This window comes from Gastrolobium bilobum, unplaced genomic scaffold, assembly GCF_033153095.1.
Source record: "Gastrolobium bilobum isolate Gb01-03AN ecotype WA unplaced genomic scaffold, APGP_CSIRO_Gbil_v1 utg5107, whole genome shotgun sequence".
NCBI lineage: Eukaryota > Viridiplantae > Streptophyta > Magnoliopsida > Fabales > Fabaceae > Gastrolobium > Gastrolobium bilobum.
The window spans coordinates 337,116-358,014 of NW_026897630.1; the positions used below are offsets into that span (position 1 = coordinate 337,116).

At 39.1% G+C, this 20,899-nt stretch overlaps 3 protein-coding genes across 4 annotated transcripts; 1 reads left to right on the plus strand and 2 right to left on the minus strand.

The window, feature by feature from the left end:
* Positions 1-307: 307 nt before the first annotated feature.
* Positions 308-3,296, minus strand: LOC133308770 (uncharacterized). 2 transcript variants are annotated; one of them, XM_061509468.1, is made up of 2 exons: positions 2,693-3,296; positions 308-2,623 (listed from the first exon to the last, which is right to left on the minus strand). In XM_061509468.1, exons 1-2 carry the CDS (start codon positions 3,197-3,199, stop codon positions 1,763-1,765), a joined length of 1,368 nt encoding a protein of 455 aa, XP_061365452.1. In that variant the 5' UTR covers positions 3,200-3,296; the 3' UTR covers positions 308-1,762. The 2 variants fall into 2 exon arrangements, 1 of the variants encoding a protein (XP_061365452.1); XR_009751223.1 differs by having other exon boundaries at positions 309-729; positions 822-3,295.
* Positions 3,297-12,466: 9,170 nt separating this feature from the next.
* On the plus strand, positions 12,467-13,321 carry LOC133308785 (uncharacterized). The gene has a single exon (XM_061509485.1). The coding sequence runs from the start codon at positions 12,467-12,469 to the stop codon at positions 13,319-13,321; it is 855 nt and encodes a 284-aa protein (XP_061365469.1).
* A 6,101-nt stretch (positions 13,322-19,422) lies between these two features.
* On the minus strand, positions 19,423-20,010 carry LOC133308786 (uncharacterized). The gene is made up of 3 exons (XM_061509486.1): positions 19,796-20,010; positions 19,630-19,714; positions 19,423-19,494 (listed from the first exon to the last, which is right to left on the minus strand). Exons 1-3 carry the CDS (start codon positions 20,008-20,010, stop codon positions 19,423-19,425), a joined length of 372 nt encoding a protein of 123 aa, XP_061365470.1.
* Positions 20,011-20,899: the final 889 nt, after the last annotated feature.

The window sequence follows — 20,899 nt, forward strand, 5'->3', positions numbered from 1 at the left end:
GTAACAGATTAAGACCAGTCTGACACATTTGAACACAGTCGGCCCGTTAAGACCAAAGCTCGGCTCGTTAACACCCCTAACTAGTGGTATCTTCATTTTTTTTTTATTTCTTCTATCCCTTAAGGTAACTCAATTAGATATATTTACATAGATCGACTACTTTAGAATTACAAGTCTATCAGAATTGTGAATATGGGGCCGTGACCGCCGGTACTTTGGCGGAGCCAAAACAGAATTGGATGTGCAATTCTTATTGTAGCACTACCATAGAACTTGTCCAATATCAGAATTTTCAGGGAGAAGAGACACTCTTAACACTTCATAAAGCATAGTGTATAAGCCAATCTCACCTTGAAGGCATCCTGACAGATGTTTATGAAAACAAAAAATACAACTAACAATCCCTTTTAGAAGAAAAAAAATGCTACATGCAACTAAGGGAAAATTGCAGACGGATCAACAAAACAAATAAGCATAGGAAGGCCATTCTTTCCGAACTCAGTAAGGCACCTGCTGTGATCCCTGTCCATGACTTGTATCAATAATCATTATATACTCCTTCCCAAGTCTGAGATCAAGTAGAGGACTACAAACAGAATGCTTAAAGCACCTAGAAAGATGCAGCATCTGAGCCAAGTGTAAGCTTTAATAACCATTACCCAAGGAGATATTACTATAGCGGTCTATTTCTGAAAGGGAATTAAAGCACACAACCAAATGAGGGCGCACCTACAATTTGAAAAGGATAATTGAAAAGGATAAGCAGCACCTAGTATAAACAGTTCACAGGTAAATATTAAAATAATATACCAAACACATACCCTGCTGGATTCATAGGCAAATCCAAATTAGTTGACATTTTGAAAAGCTGAGGCAAGTAGACAAACCATAAGCAATCTCTAGTAAATGTGAGTGTCCTTAAACTACACAAGCAGTTAACAGTGCCAAAGACCTAACGGGTATTACCACACCCAGTTATTGCTTCGTAAAAAACACTAGTTCTATGTTTAAGCCTGGAAGAAAAGGACGAAGAACTAACCAGGATGAAATGAAAGAAAAGACTAGACATAGACAAAACAGCATAATCCTCAGGGAGAGCTCAACTAATACTCCAAAATAAAAGCTTCTTGAGAAAATTTCAGCTTCTTTCAACATTTCCATTTACAACATTTTAACACATTGACCAGAGAGAAACAATTACAAACGATAACTTATTTCAAAGAATCTTCACCTTACAAAACAAGAGTAAAGCCAGAGAAATACCAAAGAAGAACAGAGTAGAATAATCACCACTATAAAAACAAAAATAAAAAACCCAAGCGTTATGATCTCGTTAGGTAGGAATTGGGCTATATGAATCAACAAAACATGAACATAAAACGAAACACCTATATCGATTAGGGAAATGTTTTGCGTACAAGGTATAGCTAACAACTACGGTTACCTACATATAAGAAAGATGACTGACACACACACAGTTCAGAGTTTAAGGGTCAAGTACAACTCCAAACCAAGCTCTCATGTGTCATTAGTGTGAGTGTGTGATTCAATGAGTAATACATCCTTCCACCACAGAACAACTACAATCTACATGAGATAAAGTAAAGCTCCTTGGATAGTTCAAAACAAAATAAGGAGCTATTGCCGCAAATTATTATAAGACAAAACATGACAACAATTCACAACAGCTCAACATCATTTTGTGCGACAGGTACCAACCTACAAGTAAATCTACAACAACAGAAAGCAGACGCCTACAGGACTATTGACCCTTAACCTTTTCATCCGCAACAACATTGAGAATGGGTAAACTACTCAGGAATTCATCAAGCCCCTCAAAAAACCCAATCCCTTCTATATTATCCTCAGCATTCCCATTTCCAGTAACATTCCCATTCACATTCCCTTCATTCACTTCAGGGGCAGGCTCTTCCACCTCATTGCTAAATTCCACATTCAAATCCAACTTGCCCAAGTTTCCTGCACCCCTCCTCCTGGAACTAACCAATACTGCTTTCTTGCTAGATTCCGGCCTTGCAGCATTTGACCCTGCAGAGGCACCATCAACAGCCTCACCATTATCCACATTAGCATGCCCATCACTATTATGAATCCCCCTCCTAGGTCTCTCAATTGGTGTCCTTTTACCACTAACACCAGCACCAGCAGAGCCTTTTCTCCTTCCCCTCTTCCTCTCCTTCCTCTCCTTCCTCTTCCCGCGCCGCCAGTCCCAGTCATCGGAATCCTCCTCCGTCGTGTCGGAAAGATCCACGAACTCCGCAGAAGCATCATCGTCATAAAAAACCCAATCCTTTTTACGAGGCTTATTGGAATCTCCTCTCAAAGAGCAAGGAAACAAAGGAGAAAAAGGGTTCCACTTGGAAGAAGACCCACCGATATCCTTGAAATTGCCAGAAAACCCTACAGGGAAAAATCCCCAACTGCAAAAGGAACCATCTTTATCATCCCCGGTCAAAGAAGACGAAGGCGGTGACCTCACCACCACCGCATGGAACCCCCTCCGGCAACTCTGGCAGCGGAGGGTACACTCCTCGTACACCTTCGGGTACTCGTACATGACGTAACAGTACGGACACGCCGTCCAGAAACTTCTCCCTTCGGTCTCACTCGTCCGAGTCGACTCGGTCACATTGTCGTGACTCGGCCTGTCTTCCTCAGCAACGACCCTAACGATATTGGACGTAGGGTTCTGAATCGGCGGAGCAGGGGGAGGGGGAGGGGGAGGTGGAGGAGGTGGAGGAGGAGGAGGGGGTTCGGTGAGCAATCTGAGTTGGTTGTCGTATAGTGCCTTCTTTGTTGGGTTGGAGAGTACGGTCCACGCGTCATGGACGAGCGTGAAGGCGTGACTGGAGAAGGCGAAGGGGTTACGGTGAGGGTCAAGGAGGATGACCAGGCGGCGGTACTGGGCGGCGATGTGCTCGATGTTCTGAGTGTACCGGAGGACTTGGAGGATGGAGTACAAGTCGAGGTGGTCGTTGATCCGAGACTCGCCGGCGAGGAGTGTGTCGATGACGGCGAGGAGGAGCTCAGTTGCGTCGAATCTCGGGTCGGATTCTCGGGCCCGGATGGCGAATGAGCGGGCCCCGTGCAGGTCACGTGCGGTGAGGAGCTTGTTGGCTGTGTAAAGCCACCGTTCAGCTTCGGCTCTGTTGGACCCAGGCCCACCGTGACCGTCCATTGTGTGATGATGATGATGATGATGAGTGTTGTGTGTTGTGTTGTGCTGTTGCTGCGAATGGGAATGGTTTTTGTGGGAGAAAATGGTGTGACCAGAAAGGACAGATCGTGGATGAAGAGTGTTGACTGTTGGCCGAGGGCATTTTCGTCATCGTGATGCTGATAGGCAAACGATGATCACGTGGCGTTTGCTGAGGCATTGACCTTGACCATTGTTAAACAGGGAAAACAAAATAAAAACGCCTTTGTAGGGTAGATGTGTATGTGTCGTACGAGATTCATCATTCATGGATGAGAGATGATGAAAGACAACGTTAGAAAAGTGACTAAGGTTTCTATACCGTCTTATAAAAACCGTTCCTATCAACAAATCGTGGTAGTTTTGTTGGCAGTAATACAATTGAATAAGTAGAAAATTAAGAGCTCCATCGGTTAATCCATAAAGAGGGCTCTTTGATTCATTGGGATTTTTTTTGAGATTTTAATATATCAATTTGATATTTAATTAATAGTATTTAACTATTTATCAATAGGGGGTTGTTGAGTGACGCGAGGGGGACCCAGCGAACCACCGCCGCGTCACTAACACATTTTTTTTTCAATTGAGTGACGATTCTCTTTTCTTGGAAAACTCATAGGATTGTGCCACGTGGCACAATCTCGTTAGTTCTGTTACAGTAAAATTTCGGAAGACAATAACTTTTGACTTGAGTATTTAAATCAAATGATTTTTTTTATTTCACATAACTTTTCGAGATCTGCGCAATGACACATCATTTGACATATTTCATCTTCCATCAATATAGTTTAAATTTGCAACAATAGTTCTACACTTTTACAATTCGAACTATGTTTGTGAGAGATAAAATATATCAAATGAGGTGTCATTGTGTAGATCTCGAAAAGTTATATGAAATAAAAAAAATCATTTGATTTGGATACTCAAATCAAAAGTTATTACCTTCCGAAATTTTACGGTAACGGGACTAACGAGATTGTGCCACTTGACACAATCCTATGAGTTCCCCAGGGGAGGGGGCGTCACTCAATTAGAAAGAAAAAATTGAATGTGTGAGTGACGCGGGGGTGGTTCGCGGCACTCAGTGCCGCTGGGTCCCCCTCACGTCACTCAACGACCCCCCATTGATAAATATCGTGAATCGTGTACCAAATTGAAAAATTAAAGTGGAAAAAAACCCCAAATGGGTCAAAGAGCCCCATAAAGAATGTCCCTAATTAGAGCAATTTAGGTAGTGAACCCGTTATATATTCGATTTGGTATAAATTTAGTGAATTGATCCTAAACTGGATTTAACTAATACTGATTTTTTTAAAAACAAAATTGGTTTCATGGTATTTTGAAAATATTCTTATAAAATATCATCAAGATTTGAATCTAGATCGAATTATAATTTATAGCATTTATCATTAAATTACCTTTATTTATTAATTATAATTCTTCTAATATTATATTTATTATATTTTATTATATATATTTAATTCAAGCGATTGAAATGATCTATTCATTAAATCGATGACTCATTAGCCGAATACTCGGATCGAGCCAATACCTAGTTTGAGTTTGATAACACGGGTGACACTCGTTGCGCCAATAATCGATACTTATCCATTGAAATTAGAAACATAAATTTACCACATATTAAAACTAGGGGTGTTCGGCTGTTCGCGGTCTAAATTGGATCGATTTTGGAAGCAAAAATCATCTAATCCAATACATTTGATTTGATCATGTAATCATCCATTCGGTTTGGATTTTTTTTCAAATCCTATCCGATCCAATCCAAAAAAAAATCGGTTTGGATTGGATCGATTTATTTGAAAATTATAAAAAAAAATTCATGATTATTTTGCAAATAACATCTTTTGTATATATCGGCTTTGTAAATTTATTTATTTTTTGAAATACAAAAGCATCAGTAAACGATAATATAATTTTTATTCTTTTGACAATGAGATATGAAGCTCTACGCAGATGAAATTTTGTTGATGAGATGCGACTAAATTTTTTCTTGAGTTTAGTTGATGGGTTAATGGGTCTTAAGTTTAGAAATTTTTGGGCTATGATTGGGGAAAGGCCCAAGTAAGTAGAGGGGAATTAATATATTGGATCAGTTTGGATTGTATCGGTTTTCATTAACCAATCTGAAAACCGATCCAATCCAATCAAAATTTGCGAGTTTTTTCAGTTTTCGATTTCTCAATTTTTGGTTTATTCGGTTTTTGGTTTTTCGGTTCGGTTATCGCGGTTTGAATCGGTTGACGAACACCACTAATTAAAATAAAGGGTAATACTTTTCTTATATTGCATAAGAAAAGTATTATCTTATACTCGAACAATAAATAGGAAAGAGAAAAGAATTGAAGAATAGCAAAAAAAAATTGTGGGACCCATTTAAAAAATATGAGTGTAAAAGATAATACTTTTCATATGCAACATAAGAAAAATGTTACGCTAAAATGAATGCACTGAATGAGTTTTATGTGAGTGGGGTATTTAGGATATTCATGACAACCATCAGAGTATCAATTTTTTTTATTTCTGTACCCTGGAAAAGAAACGGATACAAACAACATTTGGAAAAAAACCAGTTTATTCTTTTGTTCTCGGGATAAACCGGTTTAAATTTTGTGCTGGGGAATAAAAAAAAAAGAAAAAAATTAGCTTCTCTTTTTTTTTTTTTTGTAAATTAGCTTCTCTTTACCATGGCACAAAAAGAGAATCACTTTTTGTTTTTGCTTTCTCATTCGTCATACTCAACCCTTTTTCAAAAAAAAAAAAAAATATTTCTCTCAACCACCGACCTCGAGAACCACCTTAAAAGCAACCCATCACCTCACATCTTCATCGACGAACCACATATCCAACACCGTGCCCAACCAAACCACCACCGACAAACCTCATTCCCTCTCACAAATTACCGTTCCACCTTTCATTGAAACTCTAAATATCATCTTCTTCGCCACAAACCTCTGTGGCCATCACCAATTTCATCCCACAAAAACCCCAACCCTTCGACCACTAGCATCCACCAACGCTAAATCTACAAAAACCGACCCACAAGCAAGTCTCTCACAATCGACCCTGCCAGCTCCCCTCTCCTTCCACCAAAGTCATCATCGTCTTCCTCTATCATCCCGTCATTAACCTCGCCGACCAAGCACCACTTTTGCAAGCCACAACATCTCACCGCCCATCCATCTCTTCTTTCTCTCTCACCATCGACGCCGACAGCCACATTTACTAGTCAAAAGCACCTCAACGGTAGTGTGTTGTGATATGAAGCGGTATGGCAGTGCCATATATGTTAAAGAATTTAAAATTTAGAATACTAAATAAAAAATTAAAAGTAATTAATATCTTAGAATATATTGATATTTTATAATTTAAAAAATGAAGATAAGTAAATGAAGGGAAATAAATTTCATTTTTATTCCTTAAGAATAAATTTTTTAATTTTTTATAATTATTTGTGGGATACAATTGAAAAATTACCAAAATATACGTTGAAAATTATTTTGTTCGCTCTCAAATACTACCAAACATTTAGCACTTAATTATATTTTAAAAAATTAGATAATTATTTATTAAATGAGAAGATAGTATATGAGACTAAAAAATAATAAAAAGTACTACCGGGTGAGTTATTGGGATTTGAGAGGCATGAGAGTCTCAAATATTATGAAAATGGGGACTGTGCTTTAAAAAGCTATTCAAACTCACACTCTGAGAATCAAAACTCAATACTTTTAAGCTAACTATATTCAACATATTGATAAATTACTTTCATTAACATTTAAAATTTTAAGCTTTAACTAAACAATTATAATTACTCCAAGAATGAATTTAGACAATATAATTTATTTTAAATTTCAAAAAATATGAAATAAATAAATCATAAATTTGATCTCAATGCTAAAAATTTCACGACAGACTCATTGGTGTTGGTTCCATATGAATTTAAGAGGACGATGAATTAAGTTTATTGAAATTTTTACAATTTAAAAAAGGGTTTGGTGTTTGTCCTTTTAAATGATATAAAATTATGTCCTTTAAAGTAAGAGAAAAAGATACATGATGGACATCAAAAGGGGGAAAAGTGGACGGTTTTTTTAAATTTAAATTCTAAAAAAAAATTAGTTTTAACTAAAATGACCTTCTTTTAAAACGATAAACATTTTTCCTTTAAAAACATACACACAAATATGATAAAATAAAGAGCAAAGGAAAGAAGTGACCACACACACAAATATGATAAAATAAAGAGTAAAGGAAAGAAGTGACACATGGTTTATTTGATTGTGTTCTGATTTTTTTGTTCTTAAAACTGTTTTGTAGAATAGTTATGGAAATAAATATATTTTTAAAGTTAATAGTCAAAACAAAAAGTAAAAACAACTCATACATGTTTTCTAAAATTTGATTCTAAAAACAAAAAAACAGTTGTGACTTTTAAAACTTTTTTTATAAAACATGGCTTATCAAATTTGTTAAAGAACACAGTGAAAATTAATTAAATGTTAAACAATAAAAGGTTTTAAAGTTTGGACATGATTACGGTTTCTTTTTATAATATTTTCAGGTTTAAAGTGTTGAATTAAAGTTTTAATGGATCAATAAAATTGAACAAGTCAAGAATGAAGCCAAGACTCAAGAAAGGAGAATATTTACATCAAGCTTGGGCTAGACTTAAAGGATTATAGACAAAATGCTCGGATCACCTTTATAAAGATTGGCAAGTGGCTCACATTTTTTGTAACCGTTTGTTTCCACTTTCAAGAATAAATTTAGATTTAGCAACTGGAAGACCACTTTATCTGAGAAAACCTGAAGAAGCTCTAGTACTGATCGAGAAAACGATTTACGATGAATATCAAGCACTCAAGGCCTAACCAGTAGTTGAGAAAGGGGTTAAGGAGGAGACATCCATTCTAGCTCAAGAGACGTGTATAGAACAACAAAATACCCTCTCTCATTGGGAAAAGGCACTCTTACGTCTGACTAAATTGGAGACATTGTTCAAGCAAGAGATTAGATCTTTGTTCAAAACCAAAAGGCATCCACAGGAGATCCTGAGCAACTCACTGAATATATTGAGGGAAATTTGCACTCGGAAGATCAAGATATGGAGAAAGCTATTGAAGAATCCAAAACTGAGGAGGAATCTGTTGCAAAATAAGAATCCGAAGATGAAGAATATTATGAAATAAGGGAAAAACAAGTGGATGAAATTTATACAGAAGAGACCCCCTCTCCAATGGGAATTACCCTCATGTAGTATCATAATGAAACCCTAGAAATGGAAGAGTATAGAACTGAAGAGGATGCAGGCTATGAGGTGCTAGAGATAAGATCTTCATATGAGCAAGATTGCGAGAAAACTATTCTTTTGATTTCAAGTGAGGTATCCAATGAAAGAAGCACTGACATTCTCACCCCATGGAAGACATATATATTGAGCAAACTTTATATGATGTTGAGACCACTGTGAATCAAAGGCCAATGACCTTATTGGAGAAAATGAGAATAAAGCATATAAGGTCCGCGAAGATGACTTTGCAATTTCCTGAGCACGTTATTCAAGCGTTTGTTTGTATTGCTAAAAATGTGCTAATCAAGGTGAGCAACGTTGCATACACAGATAGTTTTGCAGTAATTGATATGTATGAGAACCCCACTATTTCTCACTTTTTGGAAGCACCATTATTGGCCATTACAGATGTAGTGGTAGTTGAGTTAAAGGATGAGGTGATTCGCGAGGTGGACGAAGACCAGATAAATATATCTGCTTTTATAATTAATTCTCCATCAGTTAGATACTTATCCTCAGATTTATATGAACAATTTGTTGAGGACAAAGGAGGTTTTAACATCTCTGAGGACTGACGAGGGCGGGAAGTGATCGCCGGTGCAAAAGGGCATGGACAAGAAGCGGCTCTTGACAGGCTTCCAATAGAGGGTTACATGAACGAATGAATCTAATCGACACCCAAAATAGAGGGATTCTAAAGACTGTGCAGGTATGAGAGACTGCACAGTTTGTGATAGCTTATAAGAATTAATTGGTACTACCTATACTAACAAGATGCATCTACTTTTCGGTAGCCAGGAACAGAAGAACTCCATAGTTAAGCATGCTTGACTTGGAGAAATTCTAGGATGGATGACCTCCTGAGAGATTTTCCCAGGAAGTGTGCGAGTGAGGAAAAAGCACACTGAAAAGTCTCGTGTTAGTATGTGGGGATAGTCATTGATTCTTGAAGCGGTCGGGCGTTACAGAGGTGGAATAACAAGACTTAAAAATCTTCATTTATTAAGAACTAAAAACAAACACAAGGTAAAGATAAAGAAAACCAAGAAGACGACTATGACCAAGGGAACAAATCCGGTTTTGGATCTTTGCTATAAGTTACCTCGATCATCTGTCAATGTCAAGATAATGACGTTAGATACGCGCTCGTTGGGAGGCAGCCCAACAAATTTTCTTGTTTTCTTTTATTTTTATTTTTGGTGTCATTTTGTTTTGGTTCTTTTTATTTTATCTTATTTCTTTAGTTTTAATTTCTGATCTCCACGGTGATGTATTTTGACAATTTTCTGATGCTACTATTTATTTTTATTGTTCATGCTCCTTGTTTCTAATATGCAGTTATTGCTGAGGACAACCAAATTTTATATTTAGGATTGGAGAGCACCACCATCACAAACTAGTAGTCAGCCATGATCCCTATTACGCGTTAATTTTAAAAAAAAAACAAGGAGCTTTCTTTCTTCTTCTTTTTAATTTCTATTCAATTTTTCTTTTCTTCTCTTGATTGATTTGTTGTTAAAAGTTAGAACTGTATACCAATGGAGAATTAATAGGGAACTAGTCAATTAAATTAATTCATTGTGTGATGACTTATACTGTTTTATTTTGTGAATAAGCATTGATTGAGTAAGTATAAGAGTTAGGAGAAATATTAAAATTACAGTATGAGTATTTGAGAAAGAGTATAATTAACTGAATTGCATACCTATAGCCGTGAGATTTTTGAGCCTAAACAAAAAAATTCTTTTCGGTATGCACTTCACTGTGAGTACTGATATGCGTCTAGCATATGATGCTTTCTAACTTAAAAGAAGCAAGGAATTAATCATAAATGTGTGAAAACAAGTCATAAATGCAAGAAATATTGATTATTCCTCCTTAATCATTCTCTCACTCAATTTATGTGTTTTAATAGCAGGAAACGCCAAAAAAAGAAGTGAATGAGAGAAGTGCATTTTTCCAGCTGGCGCACTTTGCGCGGGACTTGGCGTAAAATGCGCCATTTGATCCAATTCGTCCCTGTATCTTGGCGCAAAATGCGCTGGAGGTGGCGCATTGTGCGCGGGATTGGCGCACTTTGCACGGGACCTGGCGCAAAGTGCGCCATTTGACAGCTTTCCCTCTATTTTATCATGCAAAGTGCGCCAGAGTTGGTGCAAAGTGCGCGGGTGATACTTTTTAATTTTAATCTAATGTGAATTACTCAAAAAAGAGGCCCAATTGGAGAGCAATTGAAAGGAGGTTTTCCTAAAACCTAATAAAAAGATCAGAAACACAAGGAGAAGGCACTTTTTAACAACAAGGAAGAGAAAAACAAAAAAGAGAGGGAGAATTATTGGGAGCTTCTTGGAGTTTCAAAGATTCGAACGATTAAGACGAAAGTTCTTCATCTTCTTTCTCTTCTTTAGGTTCTGAATTTTATTTTCTTTTGTATTGATTTTGTCATACATGAATATGTCTGGCTAGTTATTATTATTGTGGTAAGGGTCACAACCCTTGATGTGAACCCCTTGTAGTTTGGTTGAAGTTTATGTTTATCTATTTAATTGAATTTATCTTGCCTTGTTCTTCGTTCTATAATTCTATTGGAACTGATCAATCTATTAGGATTGCGAGGGTTAGGATTTTCAATAGGGACATTATAATTCTAATTCCTGACAAAGGGTAAGACAACTGTTCATGTATGCACTAGAGATAGGCTACATGAACCGCAAACGTTAAAAATTCATTGATTCTAAGGGTTAACTTGAAAAGGGATTTCTAAGGGATTATGATTCTAATAGAGTTAATAAGGTTAAAGTCACTAAGAAATTAGGGCTTAACTAATCATATAAAAGATGATTAATCGTTTGATCAATTGAATAAGTAAACGTAAATGTAATCCAAGTTGCAAGGTGAGGATTGTAAAGGTGTTTGTTTCCCTTTACCGCAATATTTTCTCAAACATTTTTCTCAACCTTCAATCTTTTGTTCTTGAATTCTAAAAGAACTTTTGAATCATTTACATTTTCCTAAATTGTGCTTATTCATTTCACAAACCACATTTGTTCTTAAAACCACTTTTATTAATCCAACAAGAGAGGAATAGTTATAATAACTTCGGTGCCTCAACCCTCGTGGAGACGATACTCTACTCATCATTTTATTACTTGGTACGATCGGTACACTTGCCGACTGTGCAACAAGTTTTTGGCGTCGTTGCCGGGGATTGAATACGCCAAGTTTATTAATAACTTTTGATTTTCTTGATTAGATTTTGTGTTACTAATCTGTTTGCTTTAGTTTATGCGTGGTACAGTTAATCCTGAAACTTTGATCTACGATCCAGAAATAGAAAGGGCTGAAAGAAGGATAAGACAACTTACCAAGCAGAGGAGGCAAGCATAAACTTCTACTTCACAATTTGAGGTAGAATTAGAGATGGCAGAAGCCAATCCACAACCGAAAGAAGAGTTGATGGAGTCAGTCTTGGCTCCATTGTTTACAAGGCCCAATTCCAGCATTGTGAAGCCACCGATTAATGCCAACAACTATGACATCCATCCATCACTGATCACATTGGTGGAGAAAACTCAGTTTGGTGGGGAGGACTATGAATATCCTCATGACTTCATAGACAGACTCATAAGAATCTGTGATACAACCAAACACCACGGAGTATCAGATGATGCGATCAGACTCTGATTGTTCCCGTTTGCTGTGACCGGGAAAACTCTCAGATGGTTGGATCGACAAGCTCCCAGTAGCATCAGAACATGGGAGTGTTGAGCACTTTTCTATGGAAAAGTACAACAAGTTGGTAAATGAAATTACCAACTTCACTCAACAACTGGGAGAGAACTTTGTGTGCAGCCTGGACCAGATTCCAGGAACTGATCCGGAAGTGCCCCCAATATGACTTGCCAAACACAAAGACGGTTAGAGTCTTCTATAATGGGATGACACCAGACTTCAGAATGATTGTCAATGGTGCAACTGGTGGAACCATAGGAAAGAAGACAGCAGCTGAAACCTTAGAGCTGATTGATTTTATGGCAAGGAATGAGAATGCGTCTATGGCAGCCCAATCTGTTCAGTCAAAGAAAGGACTTATACAACTGGGGAACAATGATGCGTCATTAGCTGAGCAGAAGATGATCTCTCAACAGCTAGCCAGTATGAATGCCAAGCTAGATAAGATGCAAGTCTCAACAGCTCAAGTTAATTTACTTAACTGTGAGTACTGCAAAGGGGAGCATGAGACTAATGAGTGCCCAACACTCATAAGAGCTGAACCGTTCCAGGTCAATGGAGTTTGGTATGATCCAAGGCCACCACAGAATACCCAAAGCTTTCAAAGGAATCAGAATGGTGCCCAGGAAAGCAACTTTCAAAGGAAAAATCAAGGGGGATGTTTGGATTATAAATCCAACAATTACCTGCATCCTCCTCCCCTTCCACATAAAAAGCCATCAGAATTGGAGAAAGCAATGTTGCAGCTTTCTAAGACCATCAATGATCACATTCAGAATACTGATGTCTTCATGAATGAAACAAGAGCTTACCATAAGAACCAATATGCTTCCATCCGGAACTTGGAGACTCAAATTGGCCAACTTTCAAGACAACTAGCTGAGATGAGTCAAGAAAGGAGCAATGCAGTGTCAAAGGAGCAATGCAATGTTATCACTACAAGGAATGAAGAGCTAGAAAAAGAGGAAGTTGAAGTTTCTACAAGAAAGGATGAACAAGCTCAAAAGGATAAAGAAGAAGCAAATGATCCAACCCCCTTGGCACTAGCTTGGTGTTGTTGAATTTTTTGTTGTAGAAAGAATGAGAGAAATAAGTGAAGATTTAATGGGTTTTATTATTTGGCACGCTAAAATTTTTTTGCCCACTCCTGAGAGGGGTTGGATCAAACTCAACTTCGATGGTTCAATTAAATTTCCCACCTTCTAGAGCAGGGTGTGGAGGTGTATTACGAGATGAATTCGAAAAAGGAATTGAGGGGTTTTTGAAAATAGCTATGCATTGTAATCCTTTTCACGCAGATATCTGGAAAGTTTGAATGGCCTCGATTGGGCCCGTCAGTAACAAATCAAGTTATAATTAGACAACTAACGCCATTACACATCATTGGGTACTCCACACGGGGAGTCATTAACAAGACAGAGGAACTGATAGTAACTTGACCTTAAAGGCCGAAGCATGTGAGAGGGAAAAACAAAATTTTTCATACAGAATCACACATGCAATCAAGACTCATACTTTAAGACAGCATGATGTTACCTTTGTTTGTAATTCAAACACCAAGGAGATCAGTGTAAGGTTTGAAGGGTTCAAACCCTCTAACGTTAATCCACACCACCCACGTCAAGATGCAAGAACTCTTCTTGTCAAGCCACCATTTGACCACCACAAAGAGGCTTGCTATGCGCTCAATAGGTGAAGAAGGAGGCTAGGTAAATGTGTTTAGAAGAGTGAAGTCTTCAACATGAAAACTTCACAAGAGTGGGAATGGATTGGAGTAGAATTGGCTAGGCCCTTTTTGAAAACCTTAAGGAGAACTTACCCCTAGTATGCGCACAAGAGAGTGAGAGAGTTAATCAATCAAATCAGATTTTTCATTTAAATCAATGATGTAGGTGGCGCACAAGAGAGGAGAGAAATGTGGAGTTGTTTGCAATTCAAAATTCCCAACAACCTACCTTTGAATCCTCATGATGAGACTAGGTCTCTACCTAGTCAAAATTCAGATCCAATGACCATCATATGGCCAGCCATTATGTGCCCCTATTCAGCCCCAAAAGGGGTCCAGATTCGTTGAGCAGTTGCATTCAAATTTGAACCAACTCACTCACTGATTCTCTCAACCAACCAAATCTGATTGGAGCTTGTTTGGTTGACTAGATGACACTCATCATCCATCCTGTAAGAACCGCACCGTTAATTACGGTATTTAATTAATTAATTATGAAAAAATAGGAAATGATTCCATAATTGACCCTAATAATTATTTATGAGGCTTAATAATCATAATAAGTGATTAAGAATGCTGAAAGTCGCTTTTCGGAAGAAAAGTGCAGATACCGGTTCTGCTAGTCAGTATAAATGCGTACCGAAAAAATATCCCGAAAAATTAAAGTAAGTGCATGATAATTACTAGAATAATATGTAGGACTTGCAAAACGAGTTTCAAGTCCAAATAATGAGAACTGGTGCTAGAAACCGGTACTGGCTTTGAAAAGCGCGTACCAGAAAATTGCTCAGAAAAATATAAGAAAAATATGATAAATCTTAGAAAATTATGTAGTTTCATAATCCAAAACTTGGGATTAATATGCTAAGCGTAGCAATTAAAGTTAATAATGTGCGCTTGCTTGGTCGAACTGAGAGCTGCTCGGGAATATCTTTTCTGAGAGCAAGAGTGCAGAGTAATAATCAGGATTGCCAACAGGAACAATCTATTCTGACTAAGAGCAACCCTCTTCAACTATACGCAAGCGTACGTGTCAAGCAATATAGGGTATTGTAGCCCCAGATTTATCGTCCTCAGGGAGCAGTTGTGAAGTAAGAAACGCTAAAGGAAACTTAATTTGTAAAATGGAGCAATAAAAGAAAGTACTATTCTCAGCTAAGCTTCACAAAGAGCAATCTCTGGGAAGCTAGTTAAACAATGTTAACCACTCTGAACCAGATGAGCGCAGTGAATGACTTAGCACGGTCATCGAATAAAAAAAAACATCAATTTAAGTAACTTCAAGAGCAGTCAATGAAATGAAAGTAAGAGCATCAGCTGGTAAAACACAGTTTAGTTATCGTGAGGGAAAGGTTGTGATAGAAGTTTGAATTAAGATTAATTTCAGAAAAAGTCAAGTAGGTGTCACGGGTCCATGTTTTCATCCCTTTGGTTATCCCTGCTTGGTAGCATATTTTACAAGTGGATTTTGCTCCTTCCCTTGTTTTGCTATAGGTAAGCAGAGGGCAGGGCCCTACTCTCCACGTTACTCCATAGTACTTGGAGTTATATGCAAGGAAACCATGCTGTCTTCTCAAAAGAGCATGGATTCACATGGCAGTGCTCCCCATTCCAGGTGTTTCTCCCTCCTTTCTTCAGGCTAAACTACCCCAGGATTTTGAGAATGCTCCACACGCCTTTGTCAGTGTTTCATCAACTGAGTGGACCCGGGATGAGGTTGCCAGCCCAAAGGGTTTCACAAAATCAATAAATTAAACCAAAGAGCAACTCAAAATTCATTTATAAAATATGTGTTCCTTACAAAGTTATCCTAAGACAAAAGGGATTACTTCTATGGAACCCTCACCTACTTAGAGGAAGTTAGCTCCTAGTGAGCATTTTTACAAAAAGAAAACAAAGAGATAACGAGTCCTAGGATGGGCGCTGATGATCCCCTTTATGAGGATTGCTTGTTACTTTTATAGGGTTCTTCATTTGATCTCCATTGTTCCTTTCATCAAGGGTCATGCTTTGTCTAAATCCTCTCCTATCGTAGCCTTGCTTCATGCCAGCTTGGCCTTAAATGGAAGTGGTCCCCCTTGCTTTTGGCTCCCTTTGTGAGTAGGAGTATCGGATTCAGGGAGGCACTTCCACTCCTTCTGCTGCAGCTGACGTGGCTGCTTTTGATTGCTCAGCTCTCTTGCTTCCGTACTGTAGCAGAGGTAGCACCTCCACCTTCTCTGTTGTGGCTGACGTGGCGGCTTCCCATTGCCTTCTTTGATTGCTGTTGTACTACAGCAGGTTTTTCCTTTCTGCGCAACCCTCCTTCCTCTCTCTTCATTTTGTGGTTCCTTCTGATGGCCTTAGGTGTCCTGAACAAAGCAAACTAACCCAATAGTCATATGTGAAAAAGATAATGTTAAATTTGCTCCAGATCTACCTTAATTCCCATTTTCGGTATTGCTCTGGTCCACTATTCAAAACAGTTGCTCTATTTGGAAAGAAGAAGGTTGAGGGGAGTGATTTATAACCAAACATGGGTTTTGTGGAACAATTTACACTTAATGGGCCTCAACTTTTGAGGACCATCATCACCCCAAAACTAGATATTACTTGTCCCGAGTAATCCTTCACAACCAACAGTCTTCTTGTGACAGGTTAATGCTCCTTGAGATTATCGATTAAGAGTTAACTTAACTCCTTCTCTTGCTTCATTAGAGCACTCATCTGACTTGTGAGTTTCACCAGCTTCATTGTGTGTGTGACCTCTTCCACTCTTTTAGTCAGTTTCCCACAGAGTTGCTTTCGGATTGAACTTTTTGGCTTGATTTCTTCTCTTACTTCCTAGCTCCCTTCTCTATTTCTTTATTTTCGGGTCTTTTAACTGGAAGACAATTACCCTCGTCTTTGCGTAGGGCTGACCTTCAACAGCATGCTCTTTGAGCGGCTCCTGCTCTCAACTTGATGACTTGAGCTCTTTGAGCGAAAAATTTTTTGGAGCAGAGGAGCTGACCCTTCTTGTTCTTCTTTTTTTTTTTTTTAAATTAGGGGCAGAGTAATTTATTTGAACAGTCTGAAGTTCTTTCCTTGGTAACTCAATAAGTCCACTGAATAACAGAGTTTCCGATTTTTGGAGTGCTGCTTTTTGTGCATGGTGTTGCTCCAAATCAGAGTGATGCTCTATGTTGCTTTGTTAGAAACTGTAAACTCTTTAGGGCATCTGAAGGAGAAAAATCCTGGGCAAAAAGAATCATTCAGTAGATCAGGACACTTAGGACGGTAAACTTTAGCAAGAGTTAAAAACAATGAAAAAAATAAAATAAAACAGGGTGGCGAATCCCTGGTACACCGCAGAAGTCATTTATCTAAGAGCAAAGTCAGTAACATTCCACCACAGAACTTTTCATGCATTCATTCCAACAGATTTAAACAAGTTAAAAAGAATAAGGAACGAATGAACCTGGGGTCACCATAGTGACCCTTAATGCTCTCCAGTTTCTTGTCTTGCTCCGCTAAACGGAGCATTTGTTATTGCTTCTGGAGGGAAGACATTTGGAAACGGTGGATATGGAGTTTGTCCCTTGAATTTTTCTCCCCAGTTACTGGCGAAGATTTGATCCCGAGCTCTGTAGTACAATCGGAGTTGAATTTCCTCCTCTTTGCTTTTCATCAATTCATCTTTCAAGAGCCTGATCTCCTCCTTCCAGTATTTTCTGTTTTTTTCGTGGGCTTGCTCCCTCTCTTCCATTTTCTTGTTCATCATCTCCACTGCTTTCACCAGGTCTTTCACCGTGTTTTGCAAGGTTGAGGATCCCTCTCCTTCCTCGATCTTCCTTTTCAAAGGCAATAGTCCAGCATTTTTTATCTGGTCAAGTTCATTCTGCAGGGCCACCTTTTCTTTGTTAATGAGCAAGCTAGCTTCTTTCAGAGATTGCAGCTCCCTTCCAACTGTGTCTTCTAAGGCTTGCACTTGAGTGGCTAGAAGGTCTGCTCCGAGACCGAACATAGTTTGACATTGAGTCATGTTAGTTGTCTCGACTAGGAACTGTCTTCGTCCACTCTTTGCAGGAGCTCTCTTAAAGGGAAGTTTTTCCCTTCTTGGAGTTTTCTGAGGTTCTTCCTTCACATTGCCCGAAACTTCAGCTTCTTCTTCTTCCTCATTTCCTTCTTTTTCTTCTTTCTCTTCTTTTTCTTCTTCCTCCTCACTTTCCAATCCTTCATTATCTCTGATTCTTTTTATCGTGGACTGATCAATGTCCGACCCTTCTGGAATGATTTCATCCGAAATCGGGATATTGGCCTTTAGACCAGACCTCTTGCACATTTCAGTGACCAGACAAGGGAAAAAAAAGGGAGTTTCTTGGTGCATTTGCCACTAGTTGTTTGTAGACAATCCTCCCAACATCAAACTTCTTCTTAGTCAAGATGCAGAAGACCAGCACTGTTCTTTCCCAGTTTACTCTAGAGTCATTGCTCACGGGAATCAGACGGGAGTTAATAAAATGCATCCATACCTTTGCTTCGAATTTGAGTTGCTTCATAGGGATGGATTCCTTGGTTCCCCAGGTTGCTTCTTCTGAGCCTATTTCTCGGAGCACTTCTCCAGTTATGGCCTCATCTCCTCGGCCAGCACAGTATCTATCAAACTCATCTTGTTCAGCAGGAACTGAAGCAGTGTTATATGCTTCGTTGATTTCTTCAGGGGAGAAGTCTACTTTCACGCCTCTGATGAGGAGTTTTGGGAGGTCTTCTTTCTTCATCCCCTCCAAGAATGCAGTCCCGAACTTGGTGCGAGCTCTTGAGGGAGGCTCAACGAAGAGTTCCCAATCCAGTTCTGCTATATCCTTGGTCAGCCACCGGTCGAGATCTCCGTGTTTGGAGCTACTGAGGACTATGCCCCGTTCTAGTATGACTGTGCGGTCGACTGTGGTTTGCTCAGGCTTGAGCTTTTTCCCTGTTCGGGTCCTCTTCTTGGAGATAGAAGCAACAGGTATAATGGTCTTTGGACGTGTCATGGCGTAATGTTCTGAGTAGGAGGGATGGTGTGAGGAGTAAAGGTTGGATTTTGTGGGTTGAAGGAGAAAAGATTATGAGAATGAAATAATAGTTCTGAGTTTGCTTATAAAGGTAAGAAGGAGAGGATGGGAAGGTTAAAACGCTCTGTATGGTGGTGATCGTGGCTTTGCTGAGTGGTGGATATGGGGGGAAAGAGCGTCTACTGCACATAAATGCCTGGGGGAAAACAACTGTCCTCTGCTCTGACGGTTTCTTCTTTTTGAAACTGCTACTCTCGCTTGATTGGAGGGATGTGACAGCACGACGTGGAGCTGTTATCCTTCCGTTGCTTCCGCCACTCGGTTTCCTCTCTCTTTTTTCGCATGCGGCCCATTGCAGGCCCTTGGGTTAAAAGGGACAAGTGGAGCAACCCAATTAGAACTTGGTTTCAACATTGAGGGATCAAATTCTAAGTGTTGGTTGCTCTTTGCTTTTGGGATCAGGCTGCTCGAGAGCAACCCCAAAACTAGCATCCTGCAATGGTTAGCACATTAATTTTTTTCAAACAAAGACAATAATAAAAAGAATGACGTAGAAATAAATCTGGGTTGTCTCCCAGTAGCGCTTCGTTTATAGTCTTAGCTCGACTTGTTGCTCCTTGGGTCAGACTTCAGCTGGGTCATCGAGATGAGAAGTCAGTTTCTCATGCTCCTTGATCCCTCTATTATACTTTTTGAGTCTGTGTCCATTTACCCTGAGCGTTGCTCCAGATGTTTCATGAGCAATGGTAAATGCTCCATTGGGAAGTGCTTAAGTGATTGCATAAGGTCCCTACCATCTTGATTTCAACTTTCCAGGAAACAGTTTTAATTTGGATTGATACAGCAGCACTTTATCTCCAACTTCTAACTCTCTCTTGATAAGCTTTTTGTCGTGCCACTTTTTCATCTGCTCCTTGTAGAGGTTGGCGTTTTCATATGCCTTGCTCCGGAATTCTTCCAGTTCAACCAACTGGAGCAGCCTCTTTTCCCCAGCCATTCTGGAATCCATGTTTAGCAATGTGATGGCCCAGAATGCTTTGTGTTGAAGTTCCAGAGGCAAGTGACACGCTTTTCCAAATACCAACTTATAGGGGGAGCAGCCAATGGGCGTTCGATAAGCTGTTCGATATGCCCATAGGGATTCATCCAATTTGTTGGACCAATCTTTTCTATCTGGGTTTACGACCTTTTCCAGGATTTTTTTTATCTCCCTGTTGGACACCTCTACCTGCCCGCTGGTCTGTGGGTGGTAAGGGGTGGCAATTTTGTGCTGCACTCCATATTTCTTCAGGAGCAATTGGAATTGTTTGTTCACGAAATGTGTACCCCCGTCGCTGATAATTGCTCTAGGGGTTCCAAATCGAGTGAAAATATTCTTCTTGATGAACTTCAGCACTATCCTGGCATCATTGGTGGGGGCAGCAACAACTTCTACCCATTTCGACACATAGTCAACTGCAACAAGTATATACTTGTTTCCAAAGGAAGGTGGGAAAGGCCCCATGAAATCAATGCCCCATACATCGAACAATTCAACCTCCATTATTGGGACAAGGGACATTTCATGTTTTTTTGTAATGTTCCCTGTTCTCTGGCACCTGTCACATTTTTTAACAAAAACATTAGCATCTTTAAACAAGGAGGGCCAGTATAGACCTGACTGCAGCAGTTTAGCTGCTATTCTTGCTCCAGCAAAGTGTCCTCCATAAGAGGAGTTGTGGCATTGCTCCAGTATTTTCTGTTGTTCTTTTTCAGGGATACACCGTCGAAGTAATTGGTCAGAACACCTTTTGTAGAGCAAAGGGTCATCCCAGAAATACTGCTTAGCTTCGTGATGGTCATCAGCTGCTCATCAGGGAATGTCTCCTTGATATGATCTCCTTCTTGTGGGCTTGCCC

Bases quoted from the DNA above. Each gene is read 5' to 3' on its own strand.
- LOC133308770 (XM_061509468.1), bottom strand. From the start codon at position 3,199: ATGGACGGTCACGGTGGGCCTGGGTCCAACAGAGCCGAAGCTGAACGG. The intron at 2,624-2,692 runs GTTAGGGTCGTT...CGGACGAGTGAG, and splicing joins AGAACCCTACGTCCAATATC to ACCGAAGGGAGAAGTTTCTG.
- LOC133308785 (XM_061509485.1), top strand. From the start codon at position 12,467: ATGACACCAGACTTCAGAATGATTGTCAATGGTGCAACTGGTGGAACC.
- LOC133308786 (XM_061509486.1), bottom strand. From the start codon at position 20,010: ATGGATTCCAGAATGGCTGGGGAAAAGAGGCTGCTCCAGTTGGTTGAA. The intron at 19,715-19,795 runs GTAGGGACCTTA...AGCAACGCTCAG, and splicing joins GGAAAGTTGAAATCAAGATG to GGTAAATGGACACAGACTCA. The intron at 19,495-19,629 runs GTCTGACCCAAG...TAACCATTGCAG, and splicing joins ATCTCGATGACCCAGCTGAA to GATGCTAGTTTTGGGGTTGC.